The sequence below is a fragment of the Mastigoproctus giganteus genome, chromosome 5 (assembly GCF_048544385.1).
Source record: "Mastigoproctus giganteus isolate SK-2022 chromosome 5, ASM4854438v1, whole genome shotgun sequence".
In the NCBI taxonomy this organism is placed as follows: Eukaryota; Metazoa; Arthropoda; class Arachnida; order Uropygi; family Thelyphonidae; genus Mastigoproctus; species Mastigoproctus giganteus.
This window is the reverse complement of record NC_143579.1, coordinates 221,286,902-221,314,056: the sequence shown is the minus strand read 5'-3', so window position 1 is coordinate 221,314,056 and position 27,155 is coordinate 221,286,902. Positions and strand designations below refer to the sequence as shown.

The following is a 27,155-nucleotide window of genomic DNA, read 5'->3' as shown; positions in this document are numbered from 1 at the left end:
CCAATTCCAAAATTTCCTATAATTCCTCTTTCTGCTCTGTTTTGCCTTTTTCCAACCTTAGCATTGAAGTCGCCCATAATACTAGTGTAGTGGGTTTTCTGCTCATCTAGAAGACTCAATTTCGGTGTACATTTCTTCAACCTCTCGTCGTGGCTCGATGTTGGTGCATAAATCATTATAATCTTTAGCTTGTACCTCTTAGAAGAGTACTGCATATGGATAGCAATAACCCAAGCGAAACATACCAACTGTGTGGTGGTAGTACACTCAGGGAAGTGGAAAGTCTTTTTTCACTTTCCACTTCCCTGGGGGTAATTGTGCAGTCAGATATGATGTTTGCTGAGCAGTGCAGATGGGCTGCCAGAGCAGGTCATGGAGTCTTGTCAATGATATATAAGGATTTTGCTAGTAGGGACAGCGAGGTGATTATCCTGTTGTACAAGGCAACAGTCAGGCCTCATTTTAGGAAGAATGTAGAGTTGCTAGAACGAGTACAAAGAAGGGCAACAAGATTGATGAGGGGAACAAAGGAGTGCTCTTTACCAAGAAAGGCTTAAGTTCTGCAAATTGCAGTGCCTGGAGAGTAGGTACATGTGAGGGGATCTGATTGAGGTGTATAAGGCCTTGAATTGGGTTGAGCAAGCTGGATGCTGATGGGATTCTTTCTCTTGCTCAGATTAAGAACCTTGAGGGGACATAGATTCAAATTGAGGAAAGACAATTGTAGAATAGATGTGCGGAAATTTGCCTTTAGCCAGCAGGTAGTTGATTGGTGGAACAGACTTTCATCTTTTGTTGTGGAAGTTGATAGCCTAAATAAATTTAAGGCTGAGCTGGATAGGCATTTGGAATGAATGGATGTTTTTTTTTTTCCTATAGCTGATGCTGCATAAGCTTGCTTTCTTGCATTGTATGCCTCTACTAAAGCTAAGACAATCTTTATTTTCAAAACTATTCCACGTAAAGCCTCTCTTTCAGAACATTTTGTTTTATATAATTTACTGTCACCCTTTTTCTTTTAAAAAGCTTATGTGAACATGATTCCCCCTGCTCCCCTCCTCCAAACAAAATATAGGTATACTGTTGATCAGTTATATCACATCCTGTGCATCAATTACACATCAATAATATGCATAGTCAAAAAAAACGTGTTCCCTCTGACAGGAATAATAATAGTCTGAATTACCTAGCTGCTAGCGGCTCGGCCACAGTATCATAATAGTGTCTTATATATTTATTTATCTTTTTTCATTTTTTAGTTAAATTATTATATCATTTTATTTTGAATTTTTAGTTCCAAGGAATCAAGAATAATAAAAGTATTGCAGAATCATTCAGTGTTTGCTGCACTATTCTGACTGCTTAGTCGTGGTAGACTGCTACAGAATTTTTGAAATACCTTCTGTTGCTTATTGTCCAAATGATTGTCAAGTCTCCTGGTCTTTGGCCAAAACTCTTGGCTGAAAATTTCCTACAGCTATACTTCCACTTCTGTTACAACTTGATGGTTCTGTTCTATGGCACTTTCTTTCTTACTGCTATATATCAGACTCAGTTAAATCACCTATCATATCAAATACAGTTCACTTGTTGCCTTCTGTGGAAGAATTCTGAACAGTCTTGATGCCAGGAAAGCTCCAAGTCCTGGTGGCATTTCCCTACTTGTTTTCAAAACCTGTACTCCTGATCTTGTTCCATTTTGTGTTTCCTGTTTGCACTTTCTTATTCCACTGGTGTTTTCTTTTCTGCATAGAAATTTGCTGATATCCAGTTCTGAAAAGGATGAAAAATCCTTCCCTTCCAATTACTCTCCCTGTTGCTCTTATCTCTGCTCTTTCCATTAAACAAATGAGTGTGGCTGCAGGGTAGGAGGCAGAAGGTTGCGATTGGTGGTTATTCTTCAGATTGGGTTAACATAAGAAGCGGGTTCCCCATTAATCAGTACTGAAACCACTGACGTTTCTGATTTTCATAAATGACCATTGATGAAAGGTTAGAAGTGGTGAAAATTTGTAGATAATGTCAACATTGGTAGAGTAGTTAAAGGTTTGTTCAGGATGGCTTAGATAAACTTTGGGGTGTTCAGAAAAAGTGGTAACTATGTCTTTTATGCAGCAAAATGCAAGGAATTGAGGAATAGCAATCCCAAAATAACTTACAAACTTGGTGGGGTTGGATTAAAAACAGTAGACGAAGAAAGGGATTTGGGAGTTACTATACAATCAATATGATGTTCTCTGAGCACTTGTCTGAATTGGCATTGTTAATTCCACCGCTCTTTTCCAAACCAGTCAGAACACGTGCTTCAAGCAGCAACATCCATCACTATCCAACCACAAACTCACAGAACCCTTCTAATTCATTCTCCTTTTCCAAAAAATAACAGTCTACAGAATTTCAAGTCTATTGTCAATAAGTAGCTTCTATCTTTTCAGCCTTACAATACCGAGGAGGAGGAGGGGGGGGTCGTGAGAAAAAATGTGTATGTACAGGGTTGTTCAAAATGAAGTCCGGGATTTCAGTACAGGAATTGTTTGAAACCCCTTACTTCGTTTTGAATAACCCTGCACATTGTGTGTGTGTGTGTGTGTGTGTGTGTGTGTGTGTGTGTGTGTGTGTGTGTGTGTGTGTGTGTGTGTGTGTGTGTGTGTGTGTGTGTGTGTGTGTGTGTGTGTGTGTGTGTGTGTGTGTTGTAGAAGTGGAAACACTTATACAGGCAAAATACCTTTTATTCTTTGCTTGGTAGAGCTTTGGCAAAGATCACTTCACAGCAATGGCAGCTTTACTTTCATGGACTCAGACGACACTTTGATGTTTTCCCTGACTATTTTTTGAAAAGAGATAACCATTTTTGGAAGGTAGTGCCACAGAGAGAGAATAAACAATTAATTCTTTATAACTAACCACGTGAGAATTGTACTATTTCAGATCTGTATGGTTAGTGTAAATATTCAATCTGTTGTTAACTTATTCACTTCAAATTGTAAAATGAAAAAAAAGTATCATCAGTTGTTATAAGATTTATCTGTTTATGCTTTTAAAATGATATCTTAATTTGCTTGGCCATCTTCTTGAAAACATGCGTCAAATTGAACATGATGAGATTGACTGACATCTCAAATATATGACCGTGGACTTTGAGCAACCCTCTCAAATTTTATTCTAATTATAAAATGTCTGGCTTAGTGATCTAAAAATTTTTAAATTTAAATTCATAAATCATTGTAGAAAATACGTACATTATTCGAAAATACAGCGACCACCACAACACCCTTCATTTTGCTGTTGAAAAGCAAATGGACATTCTGATTTCTTCATCCCACATACAGTGAGTAACAATTCTGTTTAACTGTGTGAATAACAGCTTATTCAAAACCTTGCGAAGCGTGAAGAGTAATACCTTGACGCTTCGATTGTCTAAAAAGATGCTTAGTGTGGTTTGAAATTAGTAGGATTCAAGTCTGAACAAGTTGGAGTTTTTGTGGAAAGAACCAGAGAATCTTGGACCAGAAAGATGGTGCAAAATTCTTCTGAAATTTGTCGTAACATTTCTCTCCGCTCACACTTTTATGTTTATAGGGCTTTGTTGTATTGTATCACTAACTGTTGCAGTTGTTTCTAATATTGTAACTGGAGGATGACAATGCTTTTTTTCTTTATGCATGTCTTTCACAAACTGATGTTGCCCACAAACACTTTTGAGTTTAAAACACCTACTCATGTAACATTACCATTTGTAGTCAGTGCAACAGCATTTTGGTACATTGTAGCAAAATAGTGATACATTTTTATTTGATATTTAAGTTTCTTAATAACTCTTCAAATACTTTGAGAGGTAATATTGAAGAGTTAAAATTTTAATTGGTATATTAATTTTAGCGTACTTAAATATTTTTTGGCTTTGATGTTTGTCCTGAAATCTTGCGTTAATTTTAAAGGGTCGGTTTAAAACTGTTTTCTTCTCTTTTTTTTCCCCCCTTTGTTTTGTTCTATAGTTGATTTTTTTCAATGTGTAACAGAATTGGCAGAAAAAGAAAGAAAGAAGGAAAAAAGTCGAAGTCGCTCAAGATCCAGATCTCGTCATCGATCGAGTTCTAGAACAAGAAGAAAATCTCGTTCTTTATCACGTTCTAGGAGACGGTCAAGATCTAGGGGAAGACGTTCTACTTCCAGATCAAGAAGGAGATCTCGATCTCACTCATCACGAAAGAGGTCCCGTTCACCTAGAAAAAGATCACGATCAAAGGAGCGAAGATCAAGATCACGGTCAAGGTAAAATGGATATCAACAGTTTTTGCACCCGCTCATTAATGCACACTTATCAAGTGCCAAAATTTATCTAGTTAAAAAAAAAAGTTTAAGAAAAACAAGAACAGTTTCTTCAATTTGGGTTTTATGTGCACTTGCTATATTGTTGGGTATTTCTGGATAGCAGTCTGTTTCTTGTTTTGTTTGCCATGGTAGTCTCACAACACAACCATCAAAATCATTGAATTTAAAAATATACTTCTGGTACCACTGAAAATATACTACTATACACCACCAAATAAAGGATCTTCAGAATTGCAGTTAATATATTTAACCCAGTCATAAGTGAGTTTTTAAATAGTATGTATGTAGGCCATCTAGATTAAATTTTTTAAAGGAGTTTGAAATTGACTGTTTTTGATTTTTGATAGAATAATATCGCTGTGTTTACACATATATATTATTTGATTATTTCGTCAGTGAGCCTGCTCTTCGAGTTTGGCTTTGTGTAAGTCCCCATCTCAAATTTTGTTGTTTTATTGAGAGTGCCTTCCTATGCCAATTTTTTAAACTATCAAAAAACAAAATCCACTATTGCTTGTAAACACAGTTTTGATGGTAGCATACCTTTTTAGGGTTTCGAGAGAATCTGTACATATACAGACATTTGTTGTTACTGCATTGAAAGCACACTCAAAATGTGTGTATACATATACATGCATGTTTACAAAACGGCTAATATATTAACATATATCAATATTAACGTATTGATATATGTTAATATTGATATATTAACATATCAGTACTATCATAAGAAAACATTAATGCCACACACACACACACCATAACTCTTTCAGAAATACACCCTAGATTTATGGTCTTTTTTTTTTTCTGGTATATTCTGTTCCTCTTAACTCTGTTTCTAATTATAGACACAGACTATAATAAATGGCACACTAAAATTGTTTTGAAAATCAGAGGAAGACAAGATCATACTTGTTGACCTCGGTATTCAATTTGGGCTTACAAAATTTTATATAAATTGAAGAATTTATATAAAATTTGGTTACAAAATTTCATAAATCTGAATCGAGTGATACATAGATTAATTTATTTTTTGTTGGTTATTTATGTTTTTTAAATCTGATTTGAAGTTTGCCAACAGTTCTACTGATGTTGGGAAGTCAAAATAAGAACAAATCAATATTTTAAAGTGTTTATGTAAAGTTTTCAAAATTCATGGGAAAACTCACTCCAGAAAGCTTTCTGCTACTGAAGGGCTCATGCATGTGCAGTAAAATCATTCATGAAAGAGTTAATATTAGTGGTATAAACCTTAATTAAATTATTCATAATGCCTGCATGAGCTTATTCTAAGCCCGGATAACCAAAAAAGTACTAAATGAGCATTTAAGAATACTAAAAGCCAAATTTATAGCAAAGGTTTCAGGTGTATTTTTGTTACACAAAAGAGTCTCATTTGTGTAACATAGCTAAAAACAGTTCATGACTTTTCGCCATTGTTATAGGATACAACGTAATGCCAAATTAGATAGCATAAGGTTTAACATAAAACTAGATAGCGAAACATGTAGCACTGTATTAGAAATCTTTTAGCTTAATATATTATAGTATTATCAATTAATCAGTAAAATGTATTACTCTTATTAAATTTCATTGTCAATTAAATTGTACTTAAATGGAATCATGACCCAACTAGAGCAGCAAAGCAATGCTCACATATTAGCCAGGGTGCTGTGGCTTGGGGGAGGACCTTCTAAAAAATGAACAAGGTGTGAAATGCTTGCAGACTGTCTAGAACAGGACATGATCTAGCCAAGGAGGATGTCTCTCTCTCTCTCTCTCTCTCTCTCTCTCTCTCTCTCTCTCTCTCTCTCTCTCTCTCTCTCTCTCTCTCTCTCTCTGTCTGTCTGTCTGTCTGTCTGTGTGTGCGCTACGGGCGGAGACTGAGGAAATTAGGCACCAACTCAGCATTCTGTGGACGTTTGGTTGGTTGGTTTGGTTTTTTTTTTTTTTTTTAGGAGCATTAGCAACTAAGGCCATATTGCTCCGGGATATGCGGTGGTCATTCCCTGACCTTTCCGCATCCTCCATATTTGGTGGTGACAGGCTCGAACCACAGTCTAATCAAGAAGCGTGTGCTATGCACTGCTGCTCCTTCCCACCTGGCTACGGAGACGCCCTGATGGACGTGTATGAGAGTTTGAGGTGTAAGGTGGATGGCCTCAGGGAAACTAATAACAGGGGCCCATCGAGCTCTCAGCTGCCTAATTCAACACCAGGCCTCGCTCCAGTGCATCAGGCAACACAGCGCCCGGCAATCTCCAATGCAAAATGCACTGGTCCCACAGAAACTAGTTATTGTTGGTGACTATTGTCAAGGAGACAGGGAATGTATTATGCAAAAAGGATAGGTGGAACAGGACCAGGGTATGTCTGCCAGGGGCAGAAGTTGATGATGTTGTAGAGCACATATCATCTTTTAAGGGCACAAAAGGTGATATTGTTGTACACATTGGCACTAATGACTTTAAGAGTAAGAGATCTGCCGATTTATTTAACAAGTACAGTTCAATGTTGAAAGCTAGGGTTGAATTTGAAAGTGTCTGCAATTCTGCGCAGACACAATAGGAGGGAGTATATGATGAGAGCCTTGTCACTGAATTCAACCTGGAGAGATTGTGCAAGGCTCATGGGGTAGGATTTTTTTTTCAGCGTAGTCTCTGCTTTCTAACAGGAGAGACTCCTTCTACAGGGTGGGATACACTTAAATAGAAAGGGTGCAAAAATATTTGCTGATGCTATCGAGGCAGTGATGTGTGGATCGGAAAACTGCAAGCTTGGTGGTATTCACAGACTAAAAGATTAACAGTAGCTGCAGGCAGAGGCAAAAGCAGTTCTTGCACTGCTTCTATTGCAGCAGTCTAGAAAGCAAGTTTCTTGGGACTTCAGGAGTTGCTGGGAGTATCATGAAACAGATAAAAACATGGGCTGTGTTAGGGTACCTAAGAGTAAGAACAGGTGCATGTATACTTGCATGAACACCAGTGCTAGAAGTATAGTAAATTAATTTGATGAATTTGAAGTGCTGATCAAGGCATCAAAGGCAGATATTGTTGGGATATCAGAGACATGGTGTCACACAGATATAAGCTGTACAGTATTAGAATTTGGGGAGTACAATGTGTTCAGAAAGGATAGACAGGGTAGGAAGGGAGGAGGGGTTATGATGTTAGTTAAGAAACAAAATCTAACAAAGTGCATCCAGTTGACGCTTGAACAATGCACTGTTTAGTGTGACATAAATACTGGGAAAGGGGAAAATGGGAGTATCAGTGTATTATAGACCTAATGACTGATGAGTACAATGAACAATTGTGCAGAGAAATAGTGGGCCATTAAATCTGAATATCTTCTAATGGGGGGTTTTAACTTTCCATATATTGACTGGAACTTATAGGTTGGTCAATCACACGCTAGCAAGATTTTTATGGATTTATAGAAAGTTTTTTCCTACAGCAGCATGTTCGAGGGGCAACCAGAGGGAGTAATACTCTTGATCTGATTATCAGCAGTGATGACGCATGCATTAGGAATTTGCAGATAAAGGAATCACTAGTTGTCAGTAATCACAGTCTACTGATGTGGGATTTACTTAAATATGTAGCTACCACCGGGGGTAAAGGGAAGGGTTTTTGTTTTCGTAAAGGTGACTACAGTGGTCTCGGGCAGTTTTTGAATTCTATACAGTGGAATCAACTAATGATGTTAAAAACAGTGAATTCTAAATGGGAGGCCTTCAGGGAATTAATCTTGGAAGCTACTAGGCTTTTCATACCAAATAAGAAATACTGTTCAAGATTTAGGCCTGAATGGATGTCAAATGAACTAATAAGACTCGTGGAAGAGAAGAAAATGCATGGGATAAGTATAAATTATCAGGCGACACAGAATGGCAGATATACGCTAGTCTGTAATCAAGTCACAAAGGAGGTTAGGCAAGCAAAGGCTGATTGTGAGAAATCCTCTGCAAAGGATGCTAAGAAAAACAAAGACTTCTTTGCTAATGTAAACTCTAAAAGAAAGGGAAGATTTGTCCACTTGATGTTGGTAGTTCGACTGCAGATGATCCTTCTCAGGTAGCTGACAAACTGAATGAGTATTTTGCATCTACGTTCACACATGAGAAATTCTGTAAGGACGGGGAGGACAGAAGTTTATTAAACTCTAACAGGGAGCTAAATGATTTTGTAATAACGGAGAGCAAAGTGGAGGAGAAATTGTTGAAGTTAGACATAAAAAAGGCACCAAAGGCAGATGGAATCTATCCAGTTATATTGAAGAAGGCAGCAAGGGAAGTAAGCAAATCCTTGACCATAATTATGAGAGCATCCTTAGATTCAGGGGAGGTCCCCATGGACTGGAGATGTGCAAATGTATCCTCAATTCACAAAGGGATTCAAAGGTTCATGCAAATAATTATAGACCTGTTGGTTTAAGTTCAGTTCCAAGGAAATTAATGGAGTCACTGGTTAAAGAAGTGTTGCAGGATCACTTAAACAAGACTGCAGTAATAGTTCAGACAGAGCATGGGTTTGTTAAGGGGAAGTTTTGTCTGACAAATTTGATTGGATACTACAATGTGGTCACAAAGGAACTAGATGCAGAAAATAATTTTGATATCATATACTTGGATTTCAGGAAACTTATGATACATGTTGTACATGGAAGACTGCTGTACAAAATGGCATTAAGGGCAAGTTGCTGCAATGGATAGAGAGATGGTCAGTTCTCTACATGGACCAATGTTATTGGTGGAGCTCTCCAGGGTTCGGTCATAGGCCCATTGCTGTTTTGTGTATTCATTAATGATATCGATGAAGGTATATCAGGCTTAATTTTGAAGTTTGCAGGTGATACCAAGGTTGCCAGGGTTGTTAATGATAGTAAAGACAGTATGCTACAGGATCTAGAAAAGTTAAATAGATAGGCTGAGAAGTGACAACTGAAGTTTAATATTGATAAATGCAAATACTGTAATGCCTTGTGCAACGCGGTTTTGATCAGCGCGGGCGGGTTTTGTAAACAACGCGATTTATGATTTTAAAACAAAAACAAAATGGTTTTTGATTTTAAAACAAATCTGAATGTCAAAATCAATTGTCAACCATAACCGCTGCATGCATCTTGCAACAACGCTGCGTACAGCAACATTCCTGTACATAGTTCACACTTCAGTGTTGTATTGGCGTAGTTGGAGGACATTGTGTTTGCCCGTTATTGTCTTAGTTGCTCATGGTTTCCATTGTGAAAATTGTTTTATTGATACAGTAATTATGAGTGAAAAAAGGAAACGCTAACAAGATAGTACATCAAACAAACATAAATGGTTATCAGTAGAACAAAATCTTGAAATTTTAAAGATTCACGAAGATGGTGCATCATTTGCTAAAATAGAACGTGATAAAGGAATGAACGAGTCGTTGATTAGAACTGTAATTTAAAACAAAATGAAAATTAAAGCACGTGGAATAGCCACTTCATCATATATGACAAAAGTTACTTTTAAACAAAGCAGTTCTACTATGGATCATATGGAACATCTTTTAATGATTTGGATCGAAGACTGCAACCAAAATAGGATCCCTTTAAGTCAAATGACCTTTCAAGCCAAAGCAGCAAACCTATGGAAAGTAAAAGAAAATGAAGAAGATGGAGATTGTACTATTGAAATATCACACTGTTCGTGATTCAGGTTGATTCTAAACAAAAAAAGGTTATGTTACTTCCCGTTTGATTCAACTTCTACTCCAGACCAATAACACCCACCGTCTGTTTACCAAGCGAGCAAAGTACTTTTACCGGTCAATTATATCGACCTTTTGTGTGCTTCTCGTGTGGGCTTTCTCTACCTTAGCTAAAATTGTTTCTGGCTTTCAGTAATAAACATTTCTAAAAATACATGTTTTTAATTTTTTGGTACCAAATAATAAATAATTAATTGCCGATAAGGGATTACAGTGTAATTAAAGGCTGGCAAGGCGTACATTTGGCAAAATAAAAAAAATAAAAAAAAGCAATAATCCATTGTATGCAATAATGTATTGATTAGCATGGTTTTCTGTAGCGTAGTACTTCTTTGGAACCAGTTAACCGTGTTATACAAGGTATTACAGTATTGCATATGGGTAGTAGTAACCCAAGAGGGGCCTACCGACTGTTGAGGTACTACACTCTCAGAGAGGTGGAGAATGAAAAAGACCTGGTGATAACTGTACAATTGGGTATGAAGTTCTGTGAGCAGTGCAGATGTGCTGCTAGAGCAGGTCATGGAGTTTTGTCAATGATATGTAGGAATTTTGCTAGCAGGGACAAGGAGGTGATTATCCTTTTGTATAAAGCAATGGCCAGGCCACATCTTGAGTACTTCGTACAGATCTGGAGGCATCATTTTAGGAAGGATAGACAAACATTTGGAGTGACCGGATAAGTGATATGGGAATTTTTTTTTTTTTTTTTTTCTGGCCGATGCTCTATAAGCTTGTTTTCTTGCATCATATGCTTCAACTAATGCTAATGCCAAAACAAATTGAGCTTGCTACAGAATGTGTTAATCCCATATTGTGAAGCAATTTACACAGTAACATAAATAGCAGTACGCTTCTCCCTGAGGAGCGTAGCTGCTTATTTGAAATGCAAGCCTTTTGGTGCATTTGGTAGAAGACTGCATGGTCCTTGAGGCTGTCTAAGACATTCAGATATGTCTAACAAGCTGTGCTTGCTACCTGTGAGTAAAACTCTGATGGAACTGATATTCGGGTGACACTCAAGTCAAGTGGACCCAATTTCGCCGAAATCCAGGTCTGTGACAACCAAATCCTCTGCTTTACACCTTCACAATGGTGGGACTTTAGTAATCCTAGGTATAACCCCCATGCATAAGCACAAGCACACTGTGGGTGATCACCCAGGTGTGTACCAACATAAGCAGGGGTCGAAGTGTGGCACCCACACCACATGGAGAAATGCTACCCCTCTGTGTTACCATTCAATACTAGGTGGTAGATGACCATCAACCAGTGCAATACCACCACTTTGCTTATTGGAGGCTTGAAGTTCCAGTCAACCCTTCCCCATCTCTTCCATCATGCAGTATGACTGATGGCTTTTGAGGTTATGATGGACATCACAGTGAGATCCAGTCTTCCTTACATTTCGAGGGTACAGCTCTAAAATGGTGTTTGCAGGCCAGCCGCTAGATAGTACACCAGACCAAACTTATTGGTATATGTTTAGGATGCTTCCGGATCAGCTAGTGTATAATCTTGCTACCTCTACTCTGCCAGATAATGACTGGAGGGAGTCCGAGTAGTGTGTATTCCAGGGGGCATTGTCGAGGCCACATTATGTGAAGGATCTAGGTATATTCTTACCATATGTACACCATATCCAAAAATTTCATTACTTCATACAGCAAGTCCTCCCTTCCCCCACACACACTTTTTATTATTGAATACACCATGAATTGTCACACATCCTAATTCATTTCACAAATATATGTGGTCTCAGTTCTAATCTCAACGATGTCCATTTCCACTTGCAGTCTGCCAAACCTCATGTTACTACCAGATAATCCTAACTGTACAGCCAATGCACTTGATCTTTTTATCACAAACAACCCTTCTAAGTTCACAGTCAAAGTAGGTGGTCCTTTAGGCACCTCAGATCACAACTTGGTTATTGTCTCTTCTCCAATGGAGCATTTATCTCGTGGCTATTCCCAACCTCTTGTTTGGCATTACACAAATGCAAAATGGAATGACTTCCGTGATTTCTTTTCCTTGATCGGATTACTGTTTCAAATTTTCTGATGTCAACAATTTGCTGAAATTGTCTAAGCAAAATTATTCTTCTAGGAATGGAATCCTTTATTCCACATTCCACTTTAAAATCTCGTCCTTTATCTAAACCTTGGTTTTCCAATAAAAGTTCAAGAAAAGAATGTTGCATATCGTAATTGGCTTGTTTCCAATTCTCAAGTTTTGTTTTCTGCCTCCACCAGAGCTCGCAACAATTGTAAAGCAGTTATTAATCAGTCCAAACTAGAATTTGAACAGGCTAAGAGTAGAAAACTTGCTTCTTGTCCTAATGGTAGCCAGGCATTCTTGTCTCTTGCCAAAGCTATTAGCTGCAATTTTGCCCATCACTGCTCCCACCTCTGTCCAAACCAAATGGTTCTGTTGTCACTTCAGCCAAGGATAAAGCTGACCTGCTAGCATCCCATTTTTCTTCCAAATCTGTATTAACGATCTTGGTAAAACACCTCTCACCATTCCCAACAAGCCCAATTCAATACCCCCTGTGGTCTTCCGTCAAAAGGATGTCAGAAGGATTTTGACGAATCTTGATGCCAAGAAAGCTCCAGGTCCTGATGGTATTTCTCCACTTGTTCTCAAAACCAGTGCTCCTGAACTTATTCCTGTTCTTTGCTGCCTTTTTTCACTTTCTTATTCCAAAGGTGTTTTTCCTTCTTCTTGGAAATTTGCTCATATCCAGCCATTCCTAAAAAGGGTGACAAATCCCTCCTATCCAATCATCATCCCATTGCAATTGCTTCTACTCTTTCTAAAGTAATGGAGAAATCAATTAACCGCCAACTCTTAAACTATCTAGAATCATTCCAAATGGCTTATGTTACCCATTTATGGACAAATTCAATGGAAAAGTTCAGTGAAACACAAGCAGTGCTCTTGACATCTCAAATGCTTTGGATCGTGTTTGGCATAAAGGTCTTCCGAACATGCTTCCATCTTATGGTTTGCTGACTGTTTTTTGCAATTGGTTATCCAGTTTTCTATCTAACTGCTCACTGAGGGTGAGGTAAATGGCTCTCTGTCTTCTCAGTTCTCCATTAATGATGGTTTCCCCGAAGCTTCAGTTCTTTCCCTCCACTCTTTTCCTCTTGTATATTAATGATCTTCCATTGACCAGAAATCCTATCCATTGTTTTGCTGATGATAGCACATTGCATCCTGATACTTGCTTGCCTGAGACATGCTTTCATGATTTTCTTTGCCAAACTGAATGAAACACGGGAACTGATGAAAATATATTATCATTATGAAGCAAAATTGCCTCTAAATTTAATTTTGAAGGTTTTGTGCCAAGGTTTTCCAAGTATTAACTTGGGAAACCTTGGCCCAGCCTACAAAAATTCTCACCAAAAATGCTGTGTTGCTCTCTTTAAATTGTAAATTGTTGCATTGGAATTTGAACTCAAAAACCATAGGTAGAAGTCTGATTGTGTTTATCGCAAGAAAACTGAGACCAGAATCGATTGCTAAAATTAAGAGAATTAGCTTATATCTGTTAAAATAAATCAGCATGTCATACATTACTGGCTAGATTATGCAAAATTGGCATATTTCGGTAAAACGTAACTCCCTCTATATTTAATAACTGTGACGGGATGTGAAACTATCATGGTGATTTTTGAAATTTTCGCATAAAAATTACTTAAAACAGCATTTAAGTTCTTGGAGGTAAAAATAGTGTTGGCTATTGTATAATTGGTCGTACCTCCAGGCAGACGTATATCATAATTTGGGGCTGGCCATCCTTTTCCTGCAGCATGACATATATTATGTTGGAAATGCATCACATGCAATCTGGTACTGGATCTGTGAGTCTCCCTTTACAAAACCATGCTGCATTTCCCTATAATTCCAATGATCGTGTATTGCACTCTTGATCATTGCCGCCTTGATTTTTCTGTACCATTGCAGTCAGAAGTTACCAACTTGATGATTATAACCACCTTTATATATTGGTACTATCACTTCTATAATCGAAGGATTTGCCGCCTTGATTTTTCTCTACCATTGCAGTCAGAAGTTACCAACTTAATGATTATAACCACCTTTATATATTGGTACTATCACTTCTGTAATCGAAGGATTTAACATTGACAAACGCAAAGTACTTCATATCTGACTGCACAATTACCTGGGAGTAATTGTGCAGTTAGATATGAAGTTTTCTGAGCAGTGCAGACAGGCTGCCAGATCATGTCACGGGGTGTTGTCAATGATATAAATGTTGCTAGCAGAAGATTATCCCTTTGTATAAGGCAGTGGTCAGGCTACACCTAGAGTACTGTGTACAGGTCTGGGGGCCTAATTTCAGGAAGTGTGTAGAGTTGCTACAATGAGTACAGAGAAGGGCAACAAAGTTGGTGAGGGGTACAAAGGGGTGCTCTTACCAAGAAAGGCTTAAGTTCTGCAAATTGCAGCATCTGGAGACTAGGCACCTGCAAGGTAATCTCATTGGGGTGTAAAGACAGCATGGATAAGTTACAGAGCAATAAAAAGTACTGAAGCGTATAACAGCTACAAATTGATCTATAATAGTGAAACAGAAATGGTTATGCTGGCAAAGGCAGATTATCAGAAATCACTGGCAAAGAGTGGGGATTAGAGATTCTTTATATATATAAATGCAAATAAGAGGAGGACAAACTAGATTGTACCCTTATGAAATGGACGGGGGATAGTATTAGATTCCCTAGCTGAAGTTGCAGATGATTTCAACAGTTACTTTGCATCAGTTGGTACTATCACTTCTCTAATTGAAGGGTTTAACATTGACAAATGCAAAGTACTTCATATCTGACTGCACAATTACCTGGGGGTAATTGTGCAGTCTGTTTATTTAATGAAGAAACTTTCGAGCCTGGCTAATTATGAGAGTATCACTGGACTCAGAAGAGATTCCATTGGTTTGGAAAGGTGCCAGTGTACCTCCAATACATAAGGCAGTCCAAAGAATAAATTGGGAAATTACTGGCCCGTCAGTCTAACTTCAGTAGTAGGAATTCAAGATCATTGAGATAGAAGTGGAATTCTGAAAGATACTCAGCATGGTTTTGTAAAGGGAAAATAATGTTTAACTAATCTGGTTAGCTATTTTGACAGGTTCACTCAAGAGCTGGATTTAAGATAATTTCAACATTGTTTATTTGGATTTCAACAATGCATTTCACTCAGTCCCATGTGAGCAGTTACTTTATAAGCTGGATGGCTTCAGGGCAGGAGGCAGAGGATTGTGATAAATGGTTATTCCTCATATTGGGTTGATGTAAGAAGTGGGATTCCCCAAGGATCAGTATTAGGACCACTGTTTTTGATTTTCATAAATGACATCGACGAAGGGATAGAGGGCATGATGTCTAAATTTGCAGATGATGTAAAGGTTGATAGAGTAGTTAATGATTACAACCAAGCAGAGCTTCTTCGGAGTGTCCTAGATAGACTTCAGGGATGGTCAGAAAAATGGCAGCTATGTTTTAATCCAGCAAAGTGTAAGATATAACACCTGGGGAACAGTAACCCCAAAATAATGTACAGTAATACCCCGAAGTTACGCGATAGGTGGGTCCAACGAAAATCGCTTAAGTCGAATTTGCATAAGTCGGGGTACAACTTTGCATATAAATACATATAAATTTTGTTTAATTGGGACCAAGGACTAACAAAAACACTAGTTTAGAAGAAAAATATTAATAAAATTGCAGTTCTTTATACATATTAATACCAAATATGTATTTAAAAAATAAATGACTTGCGTAAAAAAGTTATTTCGATGTCGATGGCTTCATAAAATCTAACAAATTCGTCTGACGACACAGACTTCTTTTTTTCACGCAGAATTTCTTCGTAGCAAGCTAATAATTTTTTTATTCCTTGCTTTGTAACTATAACGCGTTCTTCGTTGTAGTCTATGTTTTCTAAAATTTTTAAGCCCTTTTCAATTGAGCTAAGACCTTCTGTCAAGTTTGCAATTGTCATGTGCTTTTCGCCGTTGCCTCATTTAGGCCTGTAGCACATGCAATATCACATGGTCTTTCATTTCGCTCAAAGCGTTTCACAATTTCATATTTTTTCTCTATTCGCAGATGCGGACTGGCCATAAGCCTTACCGGGGAAACCCCGGTGGGCCTGTGTGATTTTGGCCATAAACCATAGTATGAGGTCACTATAAATTTTCCCGGGTAAGAATTTTTGACCGAGTTCGCCTCTGTTTATCGATAATTTCTCTCTGAATTTGCAGTGTCTTCACCAGGACGCTTCCTTTTCACACCTTTTAAGTATTTTACAATTTTTAGGGAATAAAGCACAATTACAAAACGAGGAGGCACGCTTGATACGCATAAATAAAGGCAGAGATACACTATTAACACCTCGCATTTCTAGGGGTTTCTACCATAAAACAGTAAAAATCCAGTTGCATTTCTGCTAGTGGAATCTGTTATAAACTGGTAGTAAACTCCATCTAATTGCATACCGATAGCTGGAATTGTGTTGGTTTTTACGTTATTATGGTGAAATGTGTTTCCCCCAAAACAAATACATTTTCAGAATCTTCTCTTCGTTCCTATCGTGTTGCGTTCGGTTGGGGTGATTCTGTGTTCGACTGCCATTTCTTGTAAACACAAAGGCGAATTGTGCATAAGCCAATTCGGTTCATGTTATATTATAATATATCGTTACCGTATTTATAAATAGTGTATGATCGAATTCGTGTAGTGTAAACACGTGTTATACGAGGACTGGCTGTATACGGCTCGACCGACGCGATCCATTTCTCTCGTGAAAACGATGTAATTTCTGACAAACGTTGAGCATGAATTCGAATGCACACACATAAATATGACAGTTGGAATATAAATTCTTGTATATGTGTGCAGCTCATGCGCAGTAAAGTTGAATTTTGTTCATCTTTCGCTCTCACTCTCTGCCGTCGCACCATATATTGATAACATATGAAAAACGACCTTGAAGATAGTGGACGGCAGTGTTGCCAAACGAAAAAATCAAGAACCGCGTAACTCCAAGTTCGCATAAGTCGGGGTATTACTATATACACTTGGCAGAGTTGAACTAAAGCCAGTAGTGGAGGAAAGGGACTTGGGTGTTACAATAGTCAGACATGAATTTCTCCGAGCATTGTAGACAGGTTATGAGGAAGGCCCGTGGTGTCCTATCGATGATTTATCGAACAATTGCTAGTAGAAATAAGGAGATCATAATCCAATTATATAAGGCTATTGTTAGATCACACTTAAAATACTGTGTTCATGTATGGAGACCGCACCTAAAGAAAGAAAGACATTGTACTTCTTGAAAAGATCCACAGACTGGTAGTTTGCCTGGTTAAATCAATAAAATGACATCCATATGAGGAAAGACTTTGAATATGTGGGTTGCAGAGAGGTGACTTGATTGGGGTGTTTAAACTTCTGAGTGGCATAAGTAAAATGGATGGGGAAAAAGTTTTCAAGTTTATAAATGATTCTAGAACTACGGCCATAATTTCAAGTTATGGGGAAAATGTGTATACTGGATTGTAGTAAGTTTTATTTTATCCAGCAAGTTATAAATTACTGGAATAAGTTACCTACGTGGGGTGGTAGAGACTAACAGTTTGGGAAAATTCAAAGGTCAGCTTGATAATTAATTACCTATGGAAGGAGGAAAACGCATAGGTTGTCCATTTCCTTTTCTGTTATTAATTATTATTATTGTTTTAAATTTTATTATTATTTTATTTATTTTTTTTTTTTTTTTTTGGCTGGTGCAGCATGAGTCATATGCTTCCTTGCACCATTTCTACTGCTACTAACAATCAATCTTTGAATGGTTTGAGCAGGCTCAGTGCTGATGGGATTCTTTCTCTTGCTCAGATTTTGAACCTGGGGGGGGGGTTGTCATAGACTCAAATGGAAGAAAGATAGTTGTTGAAATTTGCCTTTAGGTAGTTGATTGCTGGGACAAACTTCCATCTGTCGTGGAAGTTGATAACTTAAATAAATTCAAGGAAGAACTGGACAAACTTTTGGAGCGAATGGATGAATGAAATGGGAAGTGTGTTGTGTAAGGTTTTTTTTTTTTTTTTTCTCTATAAGCTTGCTTGCATCATATGCCTTTGCTAATTCTAATTACTTTGACCCATATCATTAGGCAAATGTGTGTCTATGTATGTTTCCAATAACTGGCAATGTCCCTCAAGGCAGCATTTCTCAAACTGTGTTCCGTGAAGAATGATTTGAGACAGATCTCCTGGTCCGATGAGTCCCATTTCCAATTATTTAGAGCAGACAGGAGGATGCGTATCTGGCGGATACCATGCGAAACTATGCAGCCGTCATGTCAACAAGGAACTATTCGGGGAGGTGGACGGTCAGTAATGGTCTGGGGTGTGTTCAGCTGGCACACGTTGGGACCCCTGAATGGTCCAGGTTACTTGTCCATCCTTGCAGACAATCTGCATCCCTTCTGCACCCACAGGGCAATGGATCTTCCAGCAGGACAGTGCATCTCCCCCAGAGCTGTGGTGACTAGAACATGGTTCGAAGAGCATTCTGCAGATTTTACTACCATGGAATGGCCTCCCTGTTCACTGGACATGAACCCTGTGGAAAGGTCTGTTCAAGCTTTAGATCCTCCACCCAAGAATGCGATGGAATTATGGACAACAGCAGTGCAGCAAGCATGGATGGAAATACCTCTGGAATGCTTTCGTGAACTAGTGGACTCAATGCCTCGTCATGTGACTGCCCTTATCTGGGCGAAAGGTGGTCCTACCCGTTACCAGGTAGATATCCCATGATTTCTGTCTACTCAGTATATTTTCCTGCCTCACTGGATACAGAAACATAGTAACAGTTCTAAATGCAAAAGTTACTGTTTGTTCAATGGACATAGAATGCTAACATATTTCCATTCTCTGCGTCTTTGCATATGTAGTAGCATGATGATATATATTTTAAATTGCTTAATATGTAGCAATAATGATTATTCTTATTGTAGTAGTATTTTAAAACACATTAGCCTTTGTCATTATTATCTGGTAATGTATATCATATAAATTCCGATTAATTTAACATACATTAAATTTAGCTTTCTACAAAATTGTCAGCAGTGTTGCTCACCTTAAGCTATGTCTGGCGCTTTTAACCTTTGACCTTCATTAATTAAATTCATTCAGGAATTTTTTACTTATTATAATACATTTGCATTCACAAAAGTTAAACCAGTATTTGAACATTCTTCTATATCTCCATTTAATCTGTCATACTCTTTGATTCTCCTTGACTGTCATGCTAAAAATCACAGACTTTAATGTCATAAATATCAATGACATGTCACACATTGCTTTCAAACTGCCTGTGTATGCAGTGAGAGAGAGTTACATTTTACATTAGTGATAGAATAGAATTAATGAATTTTGTCTCTCTTTAGCAGCAAATTACTAACATTAAATAAGATAAATGACTTGCCTATCAGTATGATAAAATATGCATATAAATGAGGAAGGAATACTATAACAGCCTCTGATATTTAAGGAGCCGCTGGATTAATACCTTCTAGAAGTAGGAAGAGTATGATGAAAGGTATGTAGACCAAATGGGCAAAGGGGTTTTTTCCCTCTCTCTCTCTCTCTCTCTCCCCCCTCCCTCCCTACCTGATTCATCAAATCAAGTTCCAAACTACATGACATAAAGTATCTTATAAACAACCACTCACCGCCTAACATAATACTCGACTTACAGAAATTTGACTTTACGTGAGTTTTTGCCGGCTGTTGCAAACTGCAAAAAATCGGAAAAATGTATTTTGCGTAACTTTTTTTTTTTTTTTTTATAATTAGTTCCAAGACCTCATAAGTTGAAATTTTGCTATATAACTAAGCTATTTATCTCTCTGAAAGGTCATTTTTATAATGTAGTGCTACCCTTTCATCGTTATCATATGTGCCGTTAATCAATTTTGATATTTTTCTAAAACACATTTCTGGAGGTCACTACCATAAAACAATTTGCACTTCCCAGTTTATTGGGCTTTTCTGTTAGCGCAATCTATTATAAACGGATAGTAAACTCGATCTTATTGCATTTGCGATAATATCGATAACTGGAATTCTGTGGGTTTTTACGTTATGGTATTATGGTGAAATGGGTCCCCTTCACTGAAATCTTCAATCATATAAAAATCATGAATAAATTTTCAGAATCTTCTCTTCATTCCTATTTACTTATTACAATGGTGAAGGGAAAAGGGGACCAACAGAAAGTGCATGTGCTGGTAGTGCTAGGAAACGAAACAAATTTGATTTAGAAATGAAGATGATTAATTAAGAAGTACAAAGCAGGACAAAGTTTGTCATCTATTGTACTGAACTAGGTCTCGCTGCTTCATCTGGGACAGTGCACATATAAAAAACATGTTAAAGGATCAATGCATTTAAGATCAACAGTGATCACAAAACAGTGTTCAGGTGGTGTAACAAAGATGGAAAAGCTATTAATAATATGGATGGAAATTCAATTTCAGAAGCAAGTGCCCCTGAGTCCAATGGCCATTCAAGCAAAAGCAAGAAGTATTTAGGAAGATATTAAGGATAAGTACAGCGAGCCCCAAGCCAAGTTCATGGCAAGCAATGGGTGGTTTAATAGGTTCAGGCATCACTCTGGTTTCCAAAACATTAAAGTATGCGGTGAAGTCACCAGTGTTGATTCTGCAGCTGCAGAGAAATTTTGTGATATGTTGGGGGGAAAAAACCCTTCTAAATCTCCACAGCCCTCAACTTATGGGACTTGTATTTGATAAAAAGCTGACCCTTCAGGATCACATCTGCCAACTCTGCACAAAGCGCACAAGAGGTCTGAATATTGTGCGCTCTCTCTCTCTCTCTCCTCTACGTCTTGAGGTGCGGATCGATGCACCCTACTACGCATTTACCGTGCGCTTATACGATCCAGACTAGATTACGGGTCCCCGGTATACAATTCGGCCAGAGACAGTGTACTTTGTTGGCTGGATCCTGTCCATCAGGCTCTCCGTATCGCTATTGGATCATATCGAACATCTCCTGTCCATAGCTTATACGTTGAAGCAAATGAACCACCGTTATCGCTTCGACGTAAACAGTTGTCTCTAATGTATGCTTTAAAACTGAAATCCCATCCATCGCCAGACCATCCTACGTGGCCATTCGTTTTTGAGCCACGATGGGAAAATTTGTACAACACCCGTAAGACTGCCAATCGTTCTTTTGGTATTCGTCTCCAAGAGCTACTCAAAGAACTTAATATCAAAGTAGACAAGGTTGCCCAAACACCAAAACAACCCCTTCCACCCTGGCATTCTCATGTCCCAGCATGTGACTTGTCCCTTAGAAATTTGAGAAAGTCAGACACTCCATCATCTGTCTACCTGCAGCTTTATTCAGCACACCAAGCTGAACATTTTACACAGATCGCGCCAGTTTACACAGATGGCTCGAAGTCGGAATCATATGTGGTGCTGTCTTTATAGACACCACTACATCGGAGCAGATTGCCTCTGAATGCAGCATATTTACTGAGAGCTGCATGCTATAGAGTTAGCCTCGGATCACATTAGTAAATGCCAATACCAACGATTCATTTTATATTCTGACTCTCTCAGTGTGTTACAGGCTTTAATAACTGTGAGATCTAATTCTCGTCCAGTTCTATCTTGCATTCAGCAGAAGATTCACTTTCTCCATGAACGTGAATATGATATCTGCTTCTGCTGGATTCCCAGCCACATTGGGATTCGGGGAAATGATTTGGCTGACACCACAACCAAATCAGCAATTCCCAATAATAATCGCTGCCTGTCAGTCTCCTATACAGACTACAGGCAAATAATACACTCCCAATGGCAGGATTCGTGGAATAGACAGACTGCGAATAAATTATATCATATAAAGCCTGTAATTGAACCGTGGCAGTCTAGTCTACGCAGGAATCGTAAAGAGGAAGTTGTTCTTGCCCGGACTCGCATAGGACACAGTCATTTGACTCATTCGTTTTTGCTGAGGGCTGATGATCCTCCTATGTGTGAGTCCTGTGGCACAATTTTATCAATCAGACACATTTTAATTGACTGTCCAGATTTTAGCAATATCCGTGTTACCGCTTTTAATCATCTGACTGAGCCGTATACACTCAGTCAGATTTTATCCGACAATGACAATGTGTCTGCTGTTTTTAGCTATTTTAAATCAATAAAGGTTTTTACTTGTATTTAAAATTTACATGTTATTGTTATTTCTTTATTGATTTATCTTTTCTACATTTTATACCTTTGTTATTTTATATCTTGACATGGTGACCTAAGTAATTAGGTCAGTGAAATTTAAATTTTTATATATCACCTGGTTTTGGTGCATTATAGCCTCACTTGCTAATACGCCAATAAAACCCAACAACCAACCCTCAACTTACACCGCGGTGTGCTTATCAGCTGGAGAGTTAATTCGGGCAACAATGCTCAAAAGGTAAAACTTTTACTGATGTTATGCCTGTCTTCTTTTTAATTTTATAATTTTGTAATTTTTCCTGCGAATGAGATAAAAAAAAATTGAATAAATAATTTATTTACATGTGCATCGAACATTTCTTTTTTGCTTCACTCAAATTTGCGAGTGCTGCATAAGCATTTAGGGGAGTTCCGACTTACGTAGAGTTCATGGCTGTATATATTATGTTGAGAGAGAATTTTGTCACAAAGCTTGACAGCACTAATAATAATACAATCTGAAACTTGTCTGCACATGCATAGCAGTTGTTTTAGTGTTAGTGGCTTTGATTTCTGAAGATGTTTACTTGTAAACACCTTCAGAAATCAAATAATACAGTATACAGTAGTATAGTATGACAATACTTGTATGAGTTACAGAAACGTCTACAAAAGGATTAAAAGGCTTAAAGAAGGTTAGAAGTTTGACAAATAGCATTCGGGAGCACCACTTTCAACAGCATCAAGGCTTGTAACGAATGGGACTGGTGTACTGGGGTCCATGGTTGTGGAAAAATATACAATAGCAGAAGCTTTTAAGACTGACAAGTCTCTTTTTCAACTGATAATATGATTTGAATACAACGGATAAGTGCAATGAGTTGAGAGTGAGTGTTGTTGTGCTGTACTGCCAGTTAATGTAGGGAAAGTTCATTCAGTCATCATAATAAGCTGAATTTCCATAAAAAGATAATAATAATAATAAATAAATAAAAACGTAACAGATGGATAACACAATTTTGACAAATGACCACAATTAAAAGACTCAGATTATTCAGTTAACAAAAATTGCTGTTCAACTGAAAAATGAAGCTTTTCTTGCACATATGATTTGTAATGAAACTTGTTCATCATTTTGAGCCCAAATCAAATATATAAAGAAGATAAAGAAGCATGAAAGGGGATCACCCTGAATCACTGACAACAAAGAAACTAAAAACAAGTCTGTTAGTAAGTAGGTGAGGGTATGCTTACAGTTTTTTTGGTCGTGTTAGGGTCTATCTACTGCAGTGCAGCGAGACAGGCTCTAACATGTTCCAAAAATTGCAGATTACTTTGTTCTTCAATAGTATTTATTTTTTTATTTTTATTTATTTTTTTTTTTTTTCCGAATTTTTCATAACTACATAAAATTCAAAACTTTTATTAGTCTAAGAAGTACTTCTTTTCACATCGCTCATTGTGTAGATAAGTCACAGCTGGGTTGTCACCTCTTTTACCTCTGGGTAACCCTCCACTCACTGAGAGGGGAGGGGTACCTAGAGATTAAAATCAAAAAAATGGAATAGTTGTTTTAAGTATGCAAGATGAATCGCGTAAAATGTTTCAAGAAGGCTTTTAAAAGGTAACAGAACTAGATTTGCACCATTTTTATAATATCTTGTCTTAAACTAAACTGGGCTTTAATTCTGCTGTCATTTAGGAACCTGTGGGACTTTCATATAGTATTAGCATTAATAGAGGCATACAATGCAAGAAAGCAAGCTTATGCTGCATCAGCCAAAAATAAAAAAAAACCGCTCCGATTTCACCCCTCCGTTCGTTCCAAATACCTGTCCAGCTCAGCCTTAAATTTATTTAGGCTATCAACTTCCACAACAAAAGATGGAAGTCTGTTCCCCCAATCAACTACCCGCTGGCTAAAGGCAAACTTCCACACATCTATCCTACATCTGCCTTTCCTCAGTTTGAATTTATGCCCTCTCAGGTGATTATTCTGAGCAAGAGGAAGACTCCCATCAGATCACCTCGCAGGTGCCTGGTCTCCAAACACAAATCTGCAATACTTAAGCCTTTCTTCATAAGAGCAACCCTTTGTTCCATTCACTAAACATGTTGCCCTTCTCTGTACTTGTTCCAACAGCTCTACATCCTTCTTAAAATGAGACCTCCAGACCTGTATACAGTACTCAAGGTGTGGCCTGACCATCACCTTATAAAAGGAGATGATTACCTCCTTATCCCTTCTAGAAAAATTCCTATATATCATTGACAAGACACCATGAGCTATTCTTGCAGACTGTCTGCGCTGCCTAGAAAACTTCATATCTGCCTGCACAATTACCCCCAGATCCTTTTCATTCTTTACCACTGTCAGTGTAGTACCACAGAGTTGATATGTTACTCTGGGGTTACTGCTTCCCATATGTAGTACTTTACATTTGTCAATGTTAAACTTCATTTGCCCTCTCTCAGCCCATCTGCTCAACTTTTCTAGATCCTGTTGCAGTAGCGTACTGTCATTAGTATCCTTAACAACCCTGCCAACCTTTGTATCGTCTGCAAACTTGGACATTCAGCCTGATATACTATTATCAATATCATTTATAAATACAGAAAACAATATTGGACCCAACACTGAACCCTGAGAGACTCCACTAATAACATTAGTCCACGAAGAGCAGTGTCCATTGATTACCACTCTGTCTTCTCCCACTGAACCATCCCTTTATCCATAGCAGCAATTTGCCTCCAGTGCTGCACTGCTCCAATTTGTGCAGCAGTCTTCCATGTACAACAGTATCAAAAGCCTTTCTAAGATCCAAATATATGATATCAAAGTTATTCCCTGCATCCAGTTGCTTTGTGACCACATCATAATATCCAATCAAATCGGTCAAACAAGACTTCCCCTTAACAAGCCCATGCTGTGTCCGAGCTATAACTGAAGTCTTGTCTAGATGATCCTGCAGCGTTCTTTAACCAGTGCTTCCATTAATTTCCTTGGAACAAAAGTTAAACTAAGAGGTCTATAATTACTTCTGTCGCCCTTTAATCCTCCTTTGTGAATTGTGATTACATTTGCACATCTCCAGTCCATGGGTACCTTTGCTTCCTCCTTTAATATAATTGGATAGATCCCATCCACCCCAGGTGCCTTTCTTATGTTTATCTTCAACAATTTCTCCTCCTCTTTCCTCTCAGTTATTACAAAATCATCTAGCTCACTGCGAGAATTTAGTTCACCTCTGGAATTTCCCTCCCTGAATAACTCCTCATGTGTGAATGTAGATGCAAAATACTCGTTTAGTTTGTTAGCCACCTGAGCAGGATCATCAACAGTTGAACCATCGATATCCAGTGGACCAATCTGAGAGCTTCCTATCGCACGTTCATCCCCTTCCTTTTAGAGTTTACATAAGTAAAGGACTCTTTGCTGTTTTTCTTTGCTTCCTTGGCCAAAGATTTCTCATCTGTCTTTACCTGCCTAACCTCCTTAACATTAGCATTAGTAGAGGCATTTTATGCAAGAAAGCAAGCTTATGCAGCATCAGCCAAAAAAAAAAAAAAAAATAAATAAAAAATAACCACTTCCACTTCACCCCTCTGTTCATTCGAAATACCTATCCAGCTGAGCCTTAAACTTATTTAGGCTATCAACTTCCACGTCGAGGGATGGAAGTCTGTTCCACCAACCAACCACCCGCTGGCTAAAGGCAAATTTCCGCACGTTTATCCTACATCTGTCTTTCCTCAATTTGAATTTATGCCCTCTCAGGTGATTATTCTGAGCAAGAGGAAGAATCCCATCAGCATTGAGTATGCTCAAACCATTCAAGGCTTTACACACCTCTATCAGATCACCTATCTTGTGCCTAGTCTCCAGACACTAATTTGCAAAACTTAAGCCTTTCTTCGTAAGAGCACCCCTTTGTTCCATTCACTAATCTTGTTGCCCTTCTCTGTACTCGTTCCAGCAGCTCTACATCCTTCTTGAAATGAGGCCTACAGGCCTGTATACAGTACTCTTGGTGTGGCCTGACCATTGCCTTATCCAAGGGAATAATCACCTCCTTATCCCTGCTAGAAAAATTCCTATATATCATTGACAATACACCATGAGCTACTCTTGCAGCCCATCTGCACTGCTCAAAGAACTTCATATCTGCCTGCACAACCACCTCCAGGTCCCTTTCATTCTCTACCACTGTCAGGTTTAGTACCACAGAGTTGATACGTTGCTCTGGGGTTGCTGTTTCCCATATGTAGGTACTTTACATTTGTCAATGTTAAACTTCATTTGCCACCTCTCAGCCCATCTGCTCAACCTTTCCAGATCCTGTTGCAGCAGCATAGTGACAGTAGTGTCCTTGACAACCCTCCCAACCTTCGTATTGTCTGCAAACTTGGACATTAAGCTTCATATACCATCATCAATGTCATTTATAAATACAGAAAACAATAATGGACCCAATACTGAACCCTGAGGGACTCCGCTAATAACATTAGTCCACGATGAGCAGTGTCCATTGATTACCACTCTGTCTTCTCCCCCTCAACCACCCCTTTATCCATAGCAGCAGTTTGCCTCCAATGCCACACTGCTCCAATTTGTGCAGCACTCTTCCATGTGCAACAGTATCAAAAGCCTTTCTAAGATCCAAGTATATAATATCAAAGTTATTCCCTGCATCCAGTTCTTTTGTGACTGCATCATAGTATCCAATCAAATTGGTCAGGCAAGACTTCCCCTTAACAAAACCATGCTGTGTCCGAGCT

The 27,155-nt window shown here is 38.2% G+C and overlaps 1 protein-coding gene across 7 annotated transcripts in view; it reads left to right on the top strand.

The window, feature by feature from the left end:
- Positions 1–27,155, top strand: part of Srp54 (splicing regulatory protein 54) — a 274,433-nt gene that overhangs the window by 134,046 nt on the left and 113,232 nt on the right. For 6 of the 7 annotated variants that reach the window (XR_016546991.1, XR_016546992.1, XM_090374414.1 and 3 more), the window contains one exon: positions 3,996–4,272. Coding sequence is in view for 5 of the 7 variants with exons in the window: in XM_090374414.1 (XP_090230540.1) it covers positions 3,996–4,272 (277 nt within the window). In the remaining 2 variants the exon portion in view is untranslated. The remainder of the gene's footprint in view (positions 1–3,995; positions 4,273–27,155) is intronic. The other variant, XM_090374416.1, reaches the window with a different exon arrangement.